This window comes from Fragaria vesca, linkage group LG7 (assembly GCF_000184155.1).
Source record: "Fragaria vesca subsp. vesca linkage group LG7, FraVesHawaii_1.0, whole genome shotgun sequence".
In the NCBI taxonomy this organism is placed as follows: Eukaryota; Viridiplantae; Streptophyta; class Magnoliopsida; order Rosales; family Rosaceae; genus Fragaria; species Fragaria vesca.
Genome location: NC_020497.1, coordinates 1,997,509 through 2,014,979, shown reverse-complemented (window position 1 = coordinate 2,014,979; position 17,471 = coordinate 1,997,509). Strand labels below are relative to the sequence as shown.

Here is a 17,471-nt window from a genome sequence, read left to right as displayed (position 1 = left end):
TTTACCTTTTTTTTTCTTTTTTTTTTTGCATATTAAAATTTTGCATCTTTTTTCAGCTTTAATTTTTTTTATTTGTGGATGTGTTTGCATCAAAAAATGAAAAGTAAAAATAAAAATAAGTTGACAAATCTCTCTCAATGAGTCCGGTGCCGCGGTGCATACAAACCCTAATTTATCACGTTAGATCTAGTACTACTGACTTTAAGTGGGATTGGCCTAATATGGTAGCTCATTCTCTTGCTAGAGAGGTCAAATTAATTAATTTCTTATTCAAATGATATTTTTATATAAGCTTACTTTTTCAGGATCGTAATGATGCTTGATCAATAAAGTTATGAGAAATTTTAAATACACACCCCTAATATCTTAATACATACTCCTTACTTAATACACCACCTATCAAGTTTTTCATTTTAGTATTATACTTAATACACATCCCAAACTGTCTAAAATACCCTTAATTTATAAAATATTCCATTATTTAATATAATTAATATATATTTACTATTTGGTACCTCTTTTTACATATTTATGTTGTCTAATTTTTGTTAGAAATTTTGGTTATCATCATTCAATTTATAATCAAATGATTATTGTTATATCCCAACTCCAAATCACCAATATAAGTTTTCAAAATTCACAAACTAGTAGAATTGTAGAAGTACAGTAGCTATTAAACATATATAATTAGTTATTCGATAAAACATGTCATGATAAATATGCATTACTTGATAACATGATCTGTAAGATCAAACTAAAGCTGATACAGATAAAAAAAATTAAAATTAAAAATTAAAAAATTAAAAAAAAAAAAAGAAAGAAGAAAAATGACAACCCAAATGAATTGTGGAGGAGAGTTGGGGGTTAGGGGAGAAGACGTGTTTTCGATGATTTTAGGGTAGAAGATGTTGAAAGGAATACTTCTAGCGCGATTTTTTATTTTTAATTTTTTAATAATAGATGTTTATTTTGGTCATTTAGCTCACCTATAAAATCTCAATAGAAACATAAAACAATAGAGATGTGTATTAAGAGATTAGGGGTGTGTATTTAAATTTCTCTAAAGTTATTCATTCCTTAAGAAAAAAAAAAAAAAGTGGGATTGGCCTACAAAGTGCTTCATCACTCACATAAATCTTATTTTATTATGTTAGCTAGGTCTAGTATTACTTGATTTTGAGCGGGTTTGAACTACAAATTGCTGAATAAACCCTAATTTATCATGTATATATGAACACTGAGATTACAAAGTGCTTCATCACTCACAACCATATCCCAATCAAAACTGATGGAGAGCTTGAATATAATCATCGTCTAAAGTGTTTGAGAGTGAGGGTACCAACAACTAGGAATACCAAGAGCATCATCAACTAGAAAGGACAGAGATCATCAGAACTATATGCATGCATGACATTGTAAATCGAATTAACAGAAAAAGGCCAAAATCTTGGCTTCAAAAAGGAATTGTAAAGAGGAATGAATTACATCATCGATCAAAAAGAAAACTTCAAACCTACAAGGGGCATAAGGCCTCCCATTTTGATTTTACATATCATAGCTTAAATCATACTTAGATAATCCTTTGCGTACAATTCTCTCATCTTCCTATCATTCAACACCGAAACTACATTGTTTCTCAGTTGTGTTAGGCTATGATAATACATCTCAAGTTGTTCTGGATCAATAGGCTTCTCCTCATCCCACCAAAACTTCTGAAGCCTCATCCTCCCATCTCTTTCTCTATTAATATGCTCAATAAGATTCATCTCCTTGATACGATTAATAATCTCCTTCTCCTCGCGGGCCTTGTGGGATGAGCCTATATCATCCTCATCCTCGACCTCATCGGTACTAACCTCTAACTCCCTCTGTTGCTCGCCTTCTAGATCTTCATCATCATCTTCATGACTAATAACACAATCATCATGATTTTCATCAACTGTAATTGAACTCTCATCACCACAATAGCGAGCTATGACGGATTCAACGTTAGGACGGCCAAAATTGTAGAATCTTCCACCCGGTGAGACAGTAAGAATGGCGATTTCGGCACCACACATATCACAAAGCTCACGAGCTTTTCCGAACAAACCCTTTCGCCGCTTCGAAAAGGTGGCCTTTAGGTAGGCTTTGTTTTGGATTTTCTTGATTTCGATCTTTCTTCTCCCCATGATAGCTTCTCAATCTGCTTCTCCTTCTCCAGCTTGTGGACTGTAACGAACAAGTTGCCTAGTGTGGTGTGAATACCAAATGACTCAAGAGGAGGCATTGATAGATATATATAGAATAGAGACCATGAATTCTAGGTTTCCTTTTTAGATATGTTGGCTTAGGAAGCACGTACCGCAAGTGTCATGCTAGTCAATGAGAGCTATAATGAGATAGATACAAAAGTGATTGTGTCATAATTGGAAACTAACTATATTAGAAATTTATGACCAATAAGAAAACGAAAACCAATATAGTAGAAATCTTCGGCCCTAATTCTTGTTACAAATACGGAAACGATATTTAGAATATCTTCTTAGGTCTAGGAAACTTAGAGAACAAGAATTAGCAGCCACAAAGATTCTCACCGGCGAATCATTGCTTTGGCATATTAAGAATTTAGGTTTGATGTGTTTGTGTGTGTTGGATGGACTGTAGCTAGGTTTATGGTGTCGATCTGAAGTTCCCATTAGAAATTGGAAACTAAATCCCTAAAAGATGAGTGTGTTGTAGGAGAGAATATAACGACAATAACAATCTACTCATTTATTAATAGAAAAACATATTTATAAACATTACATATAATATATTACAGTATACATATAATATATTACAATACTGTAATATATTTTATTAAAGAAACAGATTAACCAATCATATGTCTATTAGGGCAAGACACAAAACAGAACAAAGTTTTATCACTTTTATGGTGTAGATTTCAAGTTTTGATTGAAACTTAGAAACAAAGTCTCTATACTACATTATGTGACGTTTTCACGCTATTTTTAACGACATCATGATATACATCAATGGTAGTACTTGTCCTTGGACCAAATTGGAGCAACTTGAAGTACCATACTCAGTTGACCAAAAAAAAAAAAGTACCATACTCCGATTTGTCTAGCTAGTGCATACAACCAACCACTTTTGCAACAAAATTAGCTCTAACATATATCCGATTCGGGAGCCATTTTAGTGAGGACCTCTATAATAAGAACTAGATGAGGACTTTTTGGTTTATCCTACTTTTCGATCTTATATCCACATCTTGACCGTTCAATTTATAGGTATTTATGAATATATCATTTTTGTAAATTTTCAGTCATATTGAAAATTATTAAGGCATTCATAAGTGTGATTTACCAATTATGAACTAGGACGGTTCATGTTTGATAAATTTGGTTTGTCCATTAATTTGATCTAGGTCATTACCTTAACGATCACCAATTTGGTTGAAAATTTGTATAAGTGATCTACTCTTATAGACTTAAAAACTGAACGGATGTGATGCTAAAATGTGATAAAAAAAATAAAAAAAAGTCTTTTAAACCATAAACCGAAAAATCATCAACTAGTCCTCATTAAAAGGACACTCCGGCGCTCCCTATCCGACCCTATTTAAATAGGGAGACATGCTCAACCTAAGGGACCGTAGGATAAGCCAATAAGCAAATCCATTGGTTAAAAATAAACGCACAATTTTAAGTCGTTATTTATACATTTCGTTAGGTCAAATTTGTATCCATTATTTTCTTTTTGAGGATACCGTCCGGATTCCGGGTTACACTATAGGCCTACCTACTGCCTTAAACATAAATGAGCTAGAGGAACACTTTCATCATCCAACTAAGGAGTAGATTCAGTCATTTAACAACAACAAAAACAAAAAACAAAATTCACCCTCATCCATTGTTGTTTTGGGGATTCAGGGACAAATCACTTAGTGACTAGAATCGATAACCCAAGAATAACTAACAATTACATAATATCCTTTGGGTGAGAGATCAATGATGCAGCGTTGCTTCCCCTTGCTTACCGAAACAACACCAAATCAGAGTATTGAATCGATATTTCGCATCAGATTGAATACCATCTGTAACTACTCATATTATGGGGGGCAAAGAGACTTACAGCAATTGCAATAAGTCTGATTAACATATTAAAGTATGTTGTTTAATTTCCTCTAGCAATTACAGATGGTATTCAATCTGTAGTTACTGTAATTACCAGTTGCATCCAACTATAGTGGAAACTGGAGTTGATATGTTCTTGTAATCTTGAACATAATAGCCTTTGGTTGTATGCAAATAGACTAATAGCTATGATTGGAATTTGAGACTCCACAGTCAGTTTCCATGATCAGTTTTTCCTCATGTTCTTGTAATCTTGTTGATATGTTCTTGCCCTTTAACTTGTAATCGCTCAGCTACAATAATAAATGCGCTTCATAATCTTTGGTTGAATGGATGACACTTTTGTGGTTAGAAAAGTTACTATAGGACAATTTGTAGGAAGCAATGCTATCTGCAAACCTTTGGTGCTCCAATAATATCTGGTCGTATATCTTACATTAGATTAAGTGGTATGGGCCAATCAGTTGTTTGTATGTTGCTACATCTGAATCCTCTGATTGTAATCTGATGTTAGGGAAAAAGATTTGGTTGATACCTTGATGTCTTTCCTGTTAAGTTGGGGGACCTTTAATGGAGTTATGTTTTCCGGATTTGGTTCTTACTTTCCGTTGATGTCCATGGATTTTTCTTTCCTTTCATCCCAGATTTTTAATCGTGACTCTGTTACATTCTTTGCTTTTAAAATCTTTAAAGGAGACTGACTAGTTGATTGACTATAGGTGATGCAGCGGAAATATAAATGTTGGAATCCACCAACGGCGACTTGAATCCACAAGTCTAGTTTTCTCGAATTTACGAGAGAATCTGGAAACCACCAGAGAATTGAGATAAACTCAAGGTTTTTATTAATCAAAAGCTGACGACTACAACTGATAGAGGCTCCTTATATAGGAGCAAATAAACCCTAGGGCAACTAACATCAAAGCCTAAAAGCCCATGGATTAAAAGAAAATCAAATCCAAAATAAACTAGAAAACTTAAAATAATATTGAATGCCGAATCGAATTAACAAAACGATATCTTTTGGCTTAAATCTGACGGGGCTCACTATAGTGAGTCTTGTAGATCTTGTCGTTCCCATTCCGGAAAGGTATCATACGTCTCAAACGGACATTTTGGCCAAAAGTTGCTCCAAATCAGATTTAACAGATTTTATGCGACAAACCCGAAAAATCCAAAACAACAACTTCTTGAATATTCCAGCGGCTAGCAACCTCATGATACAAGAATTAACAATCTTTAAATCATTCTTTTTTATTATTCGCTGCTTCCTTGCTTTTATTTTTTCCTGTCTAAATGTGGCCCTACATCGATAGGTTGCTGATTTTACACATGCACTGCAACGACCTGCTGGGAGAGTTGAAAGGTGAGTGAAAGTTCTGCAAATGTTGTTGTAAAGTAGATTGTTAGAGGGTTGGGCACATCTCTCTTATGTACGTTGAAACATCAATGTGCAGATTGTGCCCTAATAACCAGTACAGTGGATTTCAATTGTCTGGAGGAAGACGGAGACAATTGAAATGCATATAAGGCACTTATTAAGTTTTCTTTCCCCTTATTACTTGTGCTTTGTCTTCTTTTCAAAATATAATTGTTCTGTGTCCCTGATCATTGTGCTTCAGTGGTTGGGTTACTTTTCTTTAGACATTTGCCACGTCCTGGTTTTCTCGGTATTAATATGTTTAGTGTTGTAATGTTTCTGTTGTCTAAATGTATATGCTTGCTTAATTTGATCTTAAGTTATTGTTCAACTTTGTTTCTCATTTGGATGATGGAGGTGTTGCCAGTGGTGGTCTTCGTGAATTAATACCATGTATTGCAAGGACGTACAGCAGTTGCTGTTGGAGTGGATGGTGTTTTACTGTAAGATTACATACACTGCTTTAAGTCTTTAACAAAGATAAAAGGATGGACATTCCGTACATTGTTTTACACCATGCTGAATCAATAAGCAAACAGATTTCGTTAATTTAAACTGCTACTGTGCCCCTCTGCAGATGCTTTCCAATGTCTGAAACAAAATCAACTAGAGCATACTCCACTTTGTCAAGGAAGTTGAAATAGGCATGTCTCCAGGACTTGTTCATGACCAAACTCCCACAAACTCCCCAGAACCCTACTATGAAACCTGCTACCATGCTGCTGATGATCCATAGCTTTTCAAGTTCACTATCGTCTTGTCCATCTTCACTTGGAACGTGAGGTGTTTCTTCATTATCACGGCAACCATTTGGCAACGGATACCCACAAAGAGCAGCATTGCCTTCATAAATTGATGGATCAACAAGAGTGCTAAACTGGCTACCTGTTGGGACTTTTCCAGTGGTGGGATTGAACCTGAAAGTTGATTCATTGATAGATCAAGACTGTTGACAAGGTATACAGAGTGAGGATAATATTCAATCACTCTTTAGTCACACCCTGCAATTTTCCTGGGTTGAGTTCCCTCTGAGAATTACTTATCAGGAGAAATGCCTGTGGAGCTGACAAGCCTTGTAAGGTTGGGAACCTTGAATATGTCAAGGAATCACTTGACAGGAATTATCCCAGCAAAGATTGGGAACTTGGACATTACAAGTTCTCCCAATAATATGTAACAAGAACATAATGTCGATTAAAAAAACAAAAACAAAACTAGAACATTACAAGTATAAAAACCTCTATACTTCCATAAAAGGAGCAAAGAATTGTCACCTAAATGTTCTACACTACATTTAACTCATCAACAATATCCTACTACTTTGCCTACCTACACTTTACGAGCCAAGGTCCTCTGCTTTGTCGCGTGCTGCACTACTTTTTCCTCCACCGGAAGACCCTTCTGCCGTCTTACAGCATTTATCAGTTTTCTAGCAGTATTTGGAGGCACACTAGAACCGTCGCCAAACTCTTCTTTCTCCTCATCCGTTTTTGGAACAAAGAAAGGATCCTTATCAAGTGCTTCCCAGTGGCTAAGCACAAGAAGAGCACTTGCAGCTCCAGCAGTCCATCTTCTAAGCTCATCCGCAAAACCAAAGCTCTCAGCAACCGGCACATAGGCATGTACAGTGAACAATGGGGAGCCTTCCTGCATTTCTTCCTTTAAAACTTTGGTCCGCCGTCGTCCAAGCACCGCATACATATTACCCAATTGTTCAGTTGGCGTAATCAACTCACAGAAGTACATAGCTTCCACAAGCCGTGGTTGCTTTTGAAGCACAGCTGCTCTACACGCATCTTTAACAGCTGTCATGACCTGTCCTGTGAAGATACCATATTGCTCAGGCTGCTGGTGGGAGGTTTCCGAATCATCAGACTGAGCAGGTAATGGTGAAATGTAAGCTTCGACCACAAATGCCAAACCCCACATAGGCTCGTCACATAAAGGTCCAGCTGCTGTTGCCAGTTGAAACCCAGATAAAACGCTGCTCTGAAGGCGCTCTGCTTCAGCATACAGTGCTTCGGTTACTTCTGAAGATGTCTCAGCAGCTGCATTCTCATTTTCAGAAGCATCCACAAATCCTAATTTCTCAGAAACATGAAAGGAGCCACGGATGAGCACAGATGAGTCAGTACCCTTTCCTTTTATCTCTGGAGTAAGTAGGATGTTAGGGCCAATATGCCAAGGGCCAAGCGCCCAGATCCTTTTAAGAAGTTTTTGCCACTGTACTTTACATTTCTCAGCCCGGTCCTTGTCAGTCTCACCACTAGACAAAATATCACTCTCCACAGCCTCCATCATACGTTTCCTTAGTGTTTCAATTGGATCCATACCTTCTTCAGTGCTTGCAACCTGTGTGTCCAAACTTTTACTCGTTTCTACCTTGACTCCAAGGATATCTGCTAGAATATGGGAACTTTCATCAATCACCTTAGTTAGAGAAGGTGGGAGTTTCAGGACCTTCACCCGAACAACACATCTTCCATTTTGTGTTGCTTTTTCAACATATTCCGAACTGGCAAGAAAGGATTTTAAGTTCTCAAGTGTGGATTCATCTCCCAAAATGGTCTCTTTAAAAGACACAAGAGGCTTAGACACTTCCAAGCCTACCCTTGCAAATCTATCTTTCAAATCTTTTATGCATCTTTCAAGATGTACTTCTCCCGCAGCAGACAAAACATGTTCTCCTCTAGCAGAAACCGTGACCTCTACGAAAGGGTCTGCCCTGTTCAGCAGCCGTAAACCCTTCATCAATGCACCCATGTCTGCAGGATCAGATGGCTCAATTGCAACTTTCAGAGTAGGAGAAACCTGGAATGACATACTGGAGAAAGGCCAGCAATTCTTTGTTGATGAAAGTGTTGCGGTTTTGAGTATTTGCTGCCCAAGGCCTCGGATTGCCACAATATCCCCTGCCTGCGCCTCTGGCACATGCTGTAAATTCTGACCCATCATGAGATACAGAGATTGCAACGTCGCCACCTGAATATGCTTCTGCATCGATTCCCCTTTTGAGGGATCATACAAAGCTGAAAGCACATAAATTTTCTCACCAGGTCGAAGAACCCCACTATAAATCCTTGCAAATGCAAGGAAGCACTCATCCAATTCACCCTCATCAGACGTATTATCCAAAACTTCCCCATCCAGGCCATACTTTGGAAGCATTTTTGTAGAGACAGCAAACATTTTCGAAACAAACGCAACACAAGGAGCCTCAGGCCTCGAATCACAAGCTTCAACCGATCTCCTCACCTTCTCCGCCTCTGCAAGTACACTAGAATCAACCATATCACCCACACCCTCTCTCTTTGGAAGTAGCCGTGAAATCCTATAGGACTGTGCTGCAATCGGGTCAGGCATACACCTAATAACCATCGACAAGATAGCCTCATGAAGAGGAAGCCAATGACTCATCACAGCCTGAACCATACCCTTCGCATCACCCTTCAAATCCCTCGGTGGTATAGTCAACTTAAACGTCTTGATCACTTTATTAACCACCACCTCAGCCTCCTCCCTCTCCTTCAACGCCGCCTGGTACACACTCCAAACCGGCTCAAGCACAAACTCAACAAACATCGGCCGAGCCTTCTTCAAACCAGCCACACCCTTCTGCCCCACAATCTTCTTCTCCTTGTGATTAAAATACCAAGGCCCCCATAGAGCCTTCTGCAATGCATTAACACTCCACCCAAATTTCTCCCTATAAATCTCCGCAAACTGCGAAATGGTAAACCCCCAACCATCCAAAGCACACACAAAAGCCACATTGCCCTTCTGTGGCTGAAACATGAGCTCCTCATCGTCCTCAATCTCCTCAAACGCCACGTCGTCGGCGCCGGCCGGCCCCGAAAGAATGGCATCCACATCATTCAAATACTTCACGGATTTAAAAGCACTAACAATGTTGTTAACCTCATGAACAATCCTCAATAACCTAATGTAGGCCTCCCTAGGGCTCATCTCGAGCTCGGAGATGAGCCGATCGATCTTGTTGATCACCAGGCACGGCGTGAGCTTCTCGATCCAGGCCTGGCGGAGGACGGCGTGCGTCTGGATGTGGACGCCCTCGACGGCGTCCACGAGGATCAACGCGCCGTCGCTGAGGCGTGCGGCGGTGGAGACTTCGCTGCAGAAGTCCATGTGGCCCGGGGAGTCGATGACGGTGACGGAGTGGCCGCGGTGGCGGAGAGCGATGGAGGAGCTTTTCATGGTGATGGCGCGGCGCTGCTCCTCGAGGAGGGAGTCCATGTAGCGGAGGCGGCCGGCGAGCTTGGGGTGGATGATGCCGCTGTCGGAGCCGGAGATGAGGTGGTCGCAGAGGGTGGTCTTGCCGTGGTCCACGTGGGCCAGGATGCAGATGTTTCGGAGCTTTCGGGTATCGGGTTCTTGGGTCGGGTCGGCCATTGAGGTAGTAGTCTATGGTTCGAATTTGATAAGGGATGGAATTGAGAAGTAGCTTGGGACCCTGTTGACGGCGGTGGTGGCTGGGCCGCGACTGCGGTGGAGATTTTATTTCTGGTTTACTGTGAGGGCGGCTCGGCGGGGATAGTGTAAGAATTAGGGCTTCTATTATATTAGGGGAAAGGTTCCTATCAAAAGAAGGTAAGGGCAAAGTGGGTATTTAGCTTCAAAATCTTGGGAATTGTCGGAAAAATTATTCAGTAGTTCATTCTAAAAATAAAAAAAAACACACTAGAAATTTGTCCAAACAGATCAAAATAAAGAGTAATTCTCTAACGACGACAATCACTTTCGTTGCTCCACATTACTAGAGCATCTACCGGAAAATTAGCTTCTCAGGATACATGCTTAATGATTTCAATGACCCATTAACGTTGATACTGAACATGAGTATAGGTTTTCCAGTAATGTTGTTTTGATTGATAAGGAAATGAGGATTGCCATTGTGACTGTGAACAACAAAGAACAAACCAGAAGCTATTCAGCCTGATCTATGGTGTTGCCACAATTGCGTATCCTGTCTATTATTCTGCATATCATGTTGTGGAGTCTCCAAGCTAGCCCCTCATTTCTGAGGGTTCCTCAAGAATATCACAGATCAATACAGAAGCGAAACAAACGGATTGAAGAAAACAGAAAATCATCATATTCCATGATCTACAAAGGCAGCAGCCCACGGTCTTGATCTTAATAGAGTTACCAGAGTATACAATGACAAAATGCAAAAACGGATAGTATACCATTAGAAACAATTTCTCCGGATCAAGGTTTGAGTTTGAGACCAAAACCATTCTAGTGATATTCAAGAATATACATAGAATGATAAATAGATGGGTCAGAAGCCCAGTCTTGGTAACCAACTTGCATTTATATAATCCCTGTCTGTGTGCTTCAAAGTGCTAGCAGAATGTAATTTCCCTCACAAAGCTAGTCATATCCTCAACGTAGAGCACTTGAACACATATAAGCACCTGATTATAAAACAATAACAATATTTAAGTAACATAGGACGAGACACATGACAAACTACAAGTTGAGAGGAAGACAATCATAAGGTCAAAAGCATTGAGCCTGTTAGTTACTCCACAAACTATTATCAGGCAGCATATCTGTTGATGGTCAGTTTTACAAGTAATCGCTTTTCTAATCACAATTTGCATATGAGAGTTCCTGGAGTTTTCATAATGCTTAAGGGAAAAAGCATTTGATTAAGTGTAACGCAAAATACTTAAATCTGTGCATCCTCTTGAACCAACCTACACCCTCGTTAATGGATGTCCTCTCCATTCTAAGATGATGGCTATAACAAACCACTTATTGACAAGAATGGATAACCTCAATATAACTAACAATTACATAATACCATTTACCAGCTTTCTTACCATCTAAGTAGCATCAGTCTTCTAATCACGATAGGGTGAGAGATCAATGTTGAAGCGTTGCTTTCCCTTGCTTACCCTCTTAAGAAATAACAAGAAATCAGAGTATCGAGTCAATATCTAGCATAAAAGCGAATACCATCTGTAACTGCTCAATTATGAAGGGGTAAAGAGACTTACAGCTATTGCAATAAGCTCTACCAGTAGTTCCTCCAAATGGCGCAATGGCTACAACCAAAATACAAAAAGTAATTGAACCAGATTAACTTCATATTTCAGTATTTTTCTTTTCTAGAATAAATTCAATCATCCCAGAACAGGAATCAACTTCCAAACAAAATGCACATAAATGTGAACAAGCTTTACTCACCCATTGGGTTGGACCATCAACTGGCGCATTAGAGGGATCATCATGCACCTAAGTACCCAATGGAAAATATTAGAAACACAAAAGTCTGTATGAACATTTTCTATGTACAGACCCATTCAAAAATCAAAACACAGCTTCAGATGGTCAATACTATAAATTGCTAAAGTTGAATTCATATAGTGCACTTCCAAATTTGGGCATATTTATTTAAAAAACAAAGTTACTCATCCCTTCAAAAAAATAATTATTCATTAACTACTCTATGCTCAAGTTCAAGTTATGTTCTGCTTACCTAGTAACTGGAATTAGTTATCTTTAACCATAGGTTATATAGTAAAGCATCAAGAATCATAATACTAAAAGAATATGAAACATGAATGTTGGCTTCACCTCCATGAAAATTCCATCCACTCCAACAGCAACTGCTGTCCTTGCAATACATGGTATCAGTTCACGAAGACCACCACTGGCAACACCTCCGTCATCCAACTACAGGAGAAAGTAAAGTTCAGCCTTTTGTTATGGGAAACAAAATTCCACGATAACTTAAGATCCAATTAAGTAGCATTAGGACAGCAGAAACATTACAACACAACACATAGTAGTACATGAAAAATGCAGGACACGGATAATGTCTAAAGAGAAGTGATCTAAGCGTTACACCAATAAGCAGTGACACAAAACAATTATTTCTTGAAGAGCAGACATAGCACAGCTTTTTAAGGGAAAAAGTCACAGGTAGCCTCTATGCAATATTGTTTTCCTCAAGACAAGCTGAAACAATAACTAGGGCACATTAATATCTAATGACATAGGAGAGATGCGCCAACCCTCTATAATAATAACAACATGGGCAAAGCTATTTCTCACCTTTCTCCCAGCAGGCTGTTGCAATGCATGTGTAACATCAGCAACCTATAGTCAATCAACTAGTCAGTCACCTTTAAGGATTATAAAGCAGAGCATGTAATAAAGTCACGATTAAAAATTTGGGATGAAAAAAAAGCAAAATTCGTGCACATCAATAAGAAATTTCAAAATAAATGTAAGAAACAATTCTGGAAAACACAATTGTATTAAAGGTGACCCATCTTCACTGGAAAAAACATCAAGTCATCAACCAACAAATTTTCTTTTCATAATGTGAGATTACAGTCAGAAGACTCAGATGTAGCTACATACAAACAACTGATTGGCCATACCACTTAGGCTAATGCAAGATATAAGAAGTTCAGAAATTATTAGCACACAACATGTTTGCATATTCATCAGGCATTGCTTACACAAAATGTCCTACATCTACTTCACTTACTTCTCTAACCACAAAAGCATTGTCTATTCAACCAAATGTTTGCCTATTCACCAGGCATTGCTTCTACAAAATGTCCTATATCTACTTCACTTGCTTCTCTAACCACCAAGGCATTGTCTATTCAACCAAACACTATGAAGCTCTGTGGGAAAATTATTTGGCCAGCAAATGGGAAAATTGGTCTCATGTGTTTACAGTATGGAATATATACAGGCAAACTATTCGACAGAAATACATATAACACCATCAAAAAGAAAGGAAAAGAAGAATAGAAACAACTTACAACAGGACAGTTAGCTTCTCTGATCCACTCCAAATTACGCGGATCAACAATTAAATCATCTATAAACCAAAGGAGAGATGTATAAGATGCATGATATATGAGAATGGGCCAATAACTTTGATTTACAGTCTTATAAAGCCAATTTTAAATCTTACACTAAGGATACAGAACCAATGCATGAAAATTAAAGACCGAAAAGGGGTGATGCAAACAGAAAAGTATTTCACCGAAAGCAGTGGCAGAGCCAGGAATATATCATTGGGGGGGGGGGGGGGGGGGATTCATATATGAAGTGCCGATCATTACCGAAAAAAAAATGTATTGATCATTTGGTCGTATAACTCAATTACTATATCATAAGTTAAAATTGAAAATATAATAACGTAATTGTTGGGACATCAGCCAATTATGTATGTCAAGGAACCCCAAAAGAACACAGCAAACCAAGAGAAACAACCACAGAGATAAGACACAAAGAACACAGATTTAAGGTGGTTCAGCAAAACCTTTGCCTACATCCACCGGCAGAAAACACTTCCACTATATTAATAATGGGTACACCAGAAAGAATAAGAAAACAAGGACTCTCTCACTTCTTTTCCTATCTCTCTCCTCTCTGCCCTCTCTCACCCTCTAACCGAGAATGGAACACACTTTGCTCTTTGTCTGTGCGATACAAAACCCTAGAACTCAACCTCTCGTTATATAGCCATAAGGATATCAGATCTCTTCACCAAACAGGAAATCTTATTCCTATTAGTGGTAGGCAATAATGCCTCCTTCCTTCTATGTAATCAACAAGATTACAGGTACACCATCATCAATAAGGATTTACTTTCCTTATTGGAAAACCATACTCTAAGACGAAACATCTTAGGAAAAACACATGGGCTGGAAACCCAACAATAATAATAATATAAAGTTCTTAAACACCGGAATCAATAATGCAACAATCATAAGTTCATAACATGTAGAGGTACTAAAAAAAAAATAGAGGTACTCAAATGGTGACTGCTGCTGTTAACAAAATAATGGGTAGAGTTACTCAAATACTGACTGCAAATCCCGATAATAGAGGTGGGATTGTGAGAATTCCTATTGACATATTGCTAAATATTACTTTGACTTTCTAATCCTATTCTAACACTTATTTCTAAATTAATTATTGTTTTTTATTGTAAAGGGGTGTCGATCACGTGGTAGAAAAAGTGGTATTTCTATTACAGAAAGGATGGGGTAAGGTTTCAAGATGTGGGATATTTGGGGAGGGAGGGGTTCAATGCGAATAAATACCTACTACTATTATTATTAGTTGATTAGAATAATCCCTATTTTTGCTGTGTATGTGAAAAAGCTGACAGGGGTCTGGACCCCGTCAGGCCCAATAGTAGTTCCGCCCCTGACCGAAAGTAAGCAAGGTTGACCAAGAAAGTGGGCAAGCACTGGAATTTGGAGGAACGCTTACACAAGCAGCTTAATTGGAATTAACCATTGCAGCTATAAAACAAAATGTGGATGACTTACAATAACTAAACATAGTTCCCTTCTCACAAACCATCACATTTGGAGGAAAGCTTAAACATGCAGCTTAATTGGAAATTACCATTGCAGCTATAAAACAAAACACGGATGACTTACTATAACCAAACATAGTTCCCCTCTCACAAACCATCACATTTGGATTTCCTGCCAGTCTAACCTTCTCTGCAGAATTTACCATGACCTACAGATATGGAAAACTTAATAATAAGTACCAGAAGCATATGCATGCCAATATGCTTTAACTGAGATTAGTATCAGTTAGGCAGCAATATTCAGAGAGTGACTCACAGAGGGAGCACAGAATTGACCCTTCTTAATATTGACAATCTTTCCAGTCTTGGCTGCGGCAACTAGAAGATCTGTCTGTCATCACAAATCGTGATTGAGATATATTGTACTAACAGATGTTTTATTTTTTAGTCTTTTTCAATATAAATATTCTTCTTCATGGAAATATTTGCTGGTAGAGGCACAGGGTTTGATATAAACTTAACCTGACGGCATAAAAATGCAGGAATCTGAATGATATCTGCAACTTTGCCAACTTCTTCACACTAGGAAAAGAAAAAAGCATGAAAAAATGTGAGAAACAACTTATGAATGGTTCAAATTTTGCTTGCTGAACATGGGATTCTAACAGATGAACAAGGATGCAAGCTCACCTGTATAGATTCATGTACATCTGTAACTATAGGGAGGTCATAGGCTAGTTTAACCTTCTCAAGGATCTGAAAGTAAAAGAGCAATATTTATAGAAATGATCACACCAGAAAAAAAAAAACAGTAAATGATCTCTGTAATAATTAAATGTAATTGGTTACTGTAACAAGAGAAAATACTTCAGAAAAATTTGACAATGGTATTTGGCAGTATTGCAGCTGAGCAATTACAAGGGTACATGTATCACCGCATGTCATGAAAGAACTTTAAAGGGCAAGAACACATAAACAAAACATGATGGAAACTGATGAGGGAAAATGAACGTGGAGCCTCAAAATCCAATCGTAGCTAATACTATATCTGAGTTTAATAGTTACAGCATGTTATCTTTGTATATCCGCATCGAAAATTGTGCAAATCTTAACATTAATGACAAAAGACACTGCCTAGGAGTTCATCACCTTTAACCCTTCAGCCATGCCAGGGCCCCGGAATGATTTTGAGGATGTACGGTTAGCTTTGTCAAAGCTTGACTTGAACACCAGTGGCAATCCAACTCTACAATATTGGATAAAAGATTGTCTATCTTAGCAGATATTATCAAGATAACTTACGAATAAACTCTAATCTTAGAACACTGTAATCTCTCTCCTTTTCATAATAAAAACAAATTGGAGAGGACAATGTTCACCCTCATGAGATAGTCGGGACCGGAGTTATTTACTATTTTAGTCGAGGTTATTAATTTATCAAACATTCAATTATCGAGGTTTAACTGTGCAACAAGTAAGAGAGACAAGACCTATTACTCAACAGAACATATATACTGAAGCCTAGTTTCTTCAACCCCATTATCGTTTACATTCAAGATAAAATAAACCCATTTACTCTAGTGTATCAAATCATACAAAGAAGAAAAAAAAGAATGCATAAGTTCCAAAGAAAAGAAGCATACTTTGTTGCAATAGTCTTTATGTGCTTGGCCATTCGGAAAATGTGCTCCTCTGATTCAATCACATTTGGACCTGCTAATAAGAAAAATGGTTCTGCTGTCTGTTGAGATCATAAAAAATCATATAGTTAAACTTCTGAACCGTCCCCAATACAATTGAGTTATAATTAAATTCAAAACATCGAACCACAGAGATGTTAAAGTTTCTACCTTGAGCTGGTTGTATAACAAAGCTGGTGATTCCATGTCTGCCACTGAGCTAAAACATAAGTGAAAGCTCAACATCAGCACAACAACTAAATCCTGGTGAAATTGTATGATCATAGATGTTGGGTAAAATTATACGATTCCATGTTTGGGTTCAGATTCTAATAATCGTCTTAAGATTTCGCAGGCATTGTGAATGGCACACATTTTCAAAAGCACGGAAACAAAATGTGAATGCAGATGAATTTCACAGATCTTCACAGATATAACGAAAAGCTATGAACTTTATATGTGCAATCAGCTTATGAGTATTGGGTAGTGGCTGATCAAGAAAATGAGTTTACCTGAATTGGAACCCAGAGACACAGTGATACCGGTTGAGTGACTGATCGAGTAGACGAGACAACAACCTTTCTTTCTCCTTTTTATCTGTTAGTTTCTGTCACCGACGATCCAAACGAAGAGTTTCGTACTTGGGCCGGACGGGCCATATTGAGCCCAAAACAATGACAAATTTTGGGTAGTTCTGTGTGAGCATATTTGTTCATCACATTACGTATTTAGAAAATTTCAGCTAAGTCACTTTCTCAACATTTTTTGTAACATAAGTCCACCTTAATATTTTTACTCATATAAGTCCACTTTTAAGCCTAAACCTGTTATTTTACTTTTATGATGTTCCTAAAATACCCTCATTCCCTACAAATCCATTCTCTCACATGAATCCTTCACTTTCCTCTCTCTCTCTCTCTCTCTCT

General features: G+C 38.0%; 3 protein-coding genes across 3 annotated transcripts; all 3 read right to left on the bottom strand.

Moving 5' to 3' along the window:
• Positions 1-1,559: 1,559 nt before the first annotated feature.
• On the bottom strand, positions 1,560-2,171 carry LOC101293442 (agamous-like MADS-box protein AGL61-like). The gene has a single exon (XM_004308185.1). The coding sequence runs from the start codon at positions 2,169-2,171 to the stop codon at positions 1,560-1,562; it is 612 nt and encodes a 203-aa protein (XP_004308233.1).
• Positions 2,172-6,102: 3,931 nt separating this feature from the next.
• LOC101293144 (ribosome assembly protein 1-like) lies at positions 6,103-9,951 on the bottom strand. The gene has a single exon (XM_004308184.1). It carries the CDS (start codon positions 9,949-9,951, stop codon positions 6,871-6,873), a length of 3,081 nt encoding a protein of 1,026 aa, XP_004308232.1. The 3' UTR covers positions 6,103-6,870.
• Positions 9,952-10,616: 665 nt separating this feature from the next.
• Positions 10,617-17,153, bottom strand: LOC101301235 (2-dehydro-3-deoxyphosphooctonate aldolase 1-like). Its single transcript, XM_004306503.1, has 15 exons — positions 17,058-17,153; positions 16,717-16,765; positions 16,510-16,607; positions 16,016-16,112; positions 15,557-15,622; positions 15,389-15,448; positions 15,183-15,257; positions 14,991-15,075; positions 13,353-13,411; positions 12,628-12,672; positions 12,148-12,246; positions 11,758-11,805; positions 11,568-11,615; positions 11,391-11,468; positions 10,617-10,979 (listed from the first exon to the last, which is right to left on the bottom strand). The coding sequence occupies exons 2-14, from the start codon at positions 16,750-16,752 to the stop codon at positions 11,412-11,414; spliced, it is 873 nt and encodes a 290-aa protein (XP_004306551.1). The 5' UTR covers positions 16,753-16,765; positions 17,058-17,153; the 3' UTR covers positions 10,617-10,979; positions 11,391-11,411.
• Between the last annotated feature and the right edge of the window lie 318 nt (positions 17,154-17,471).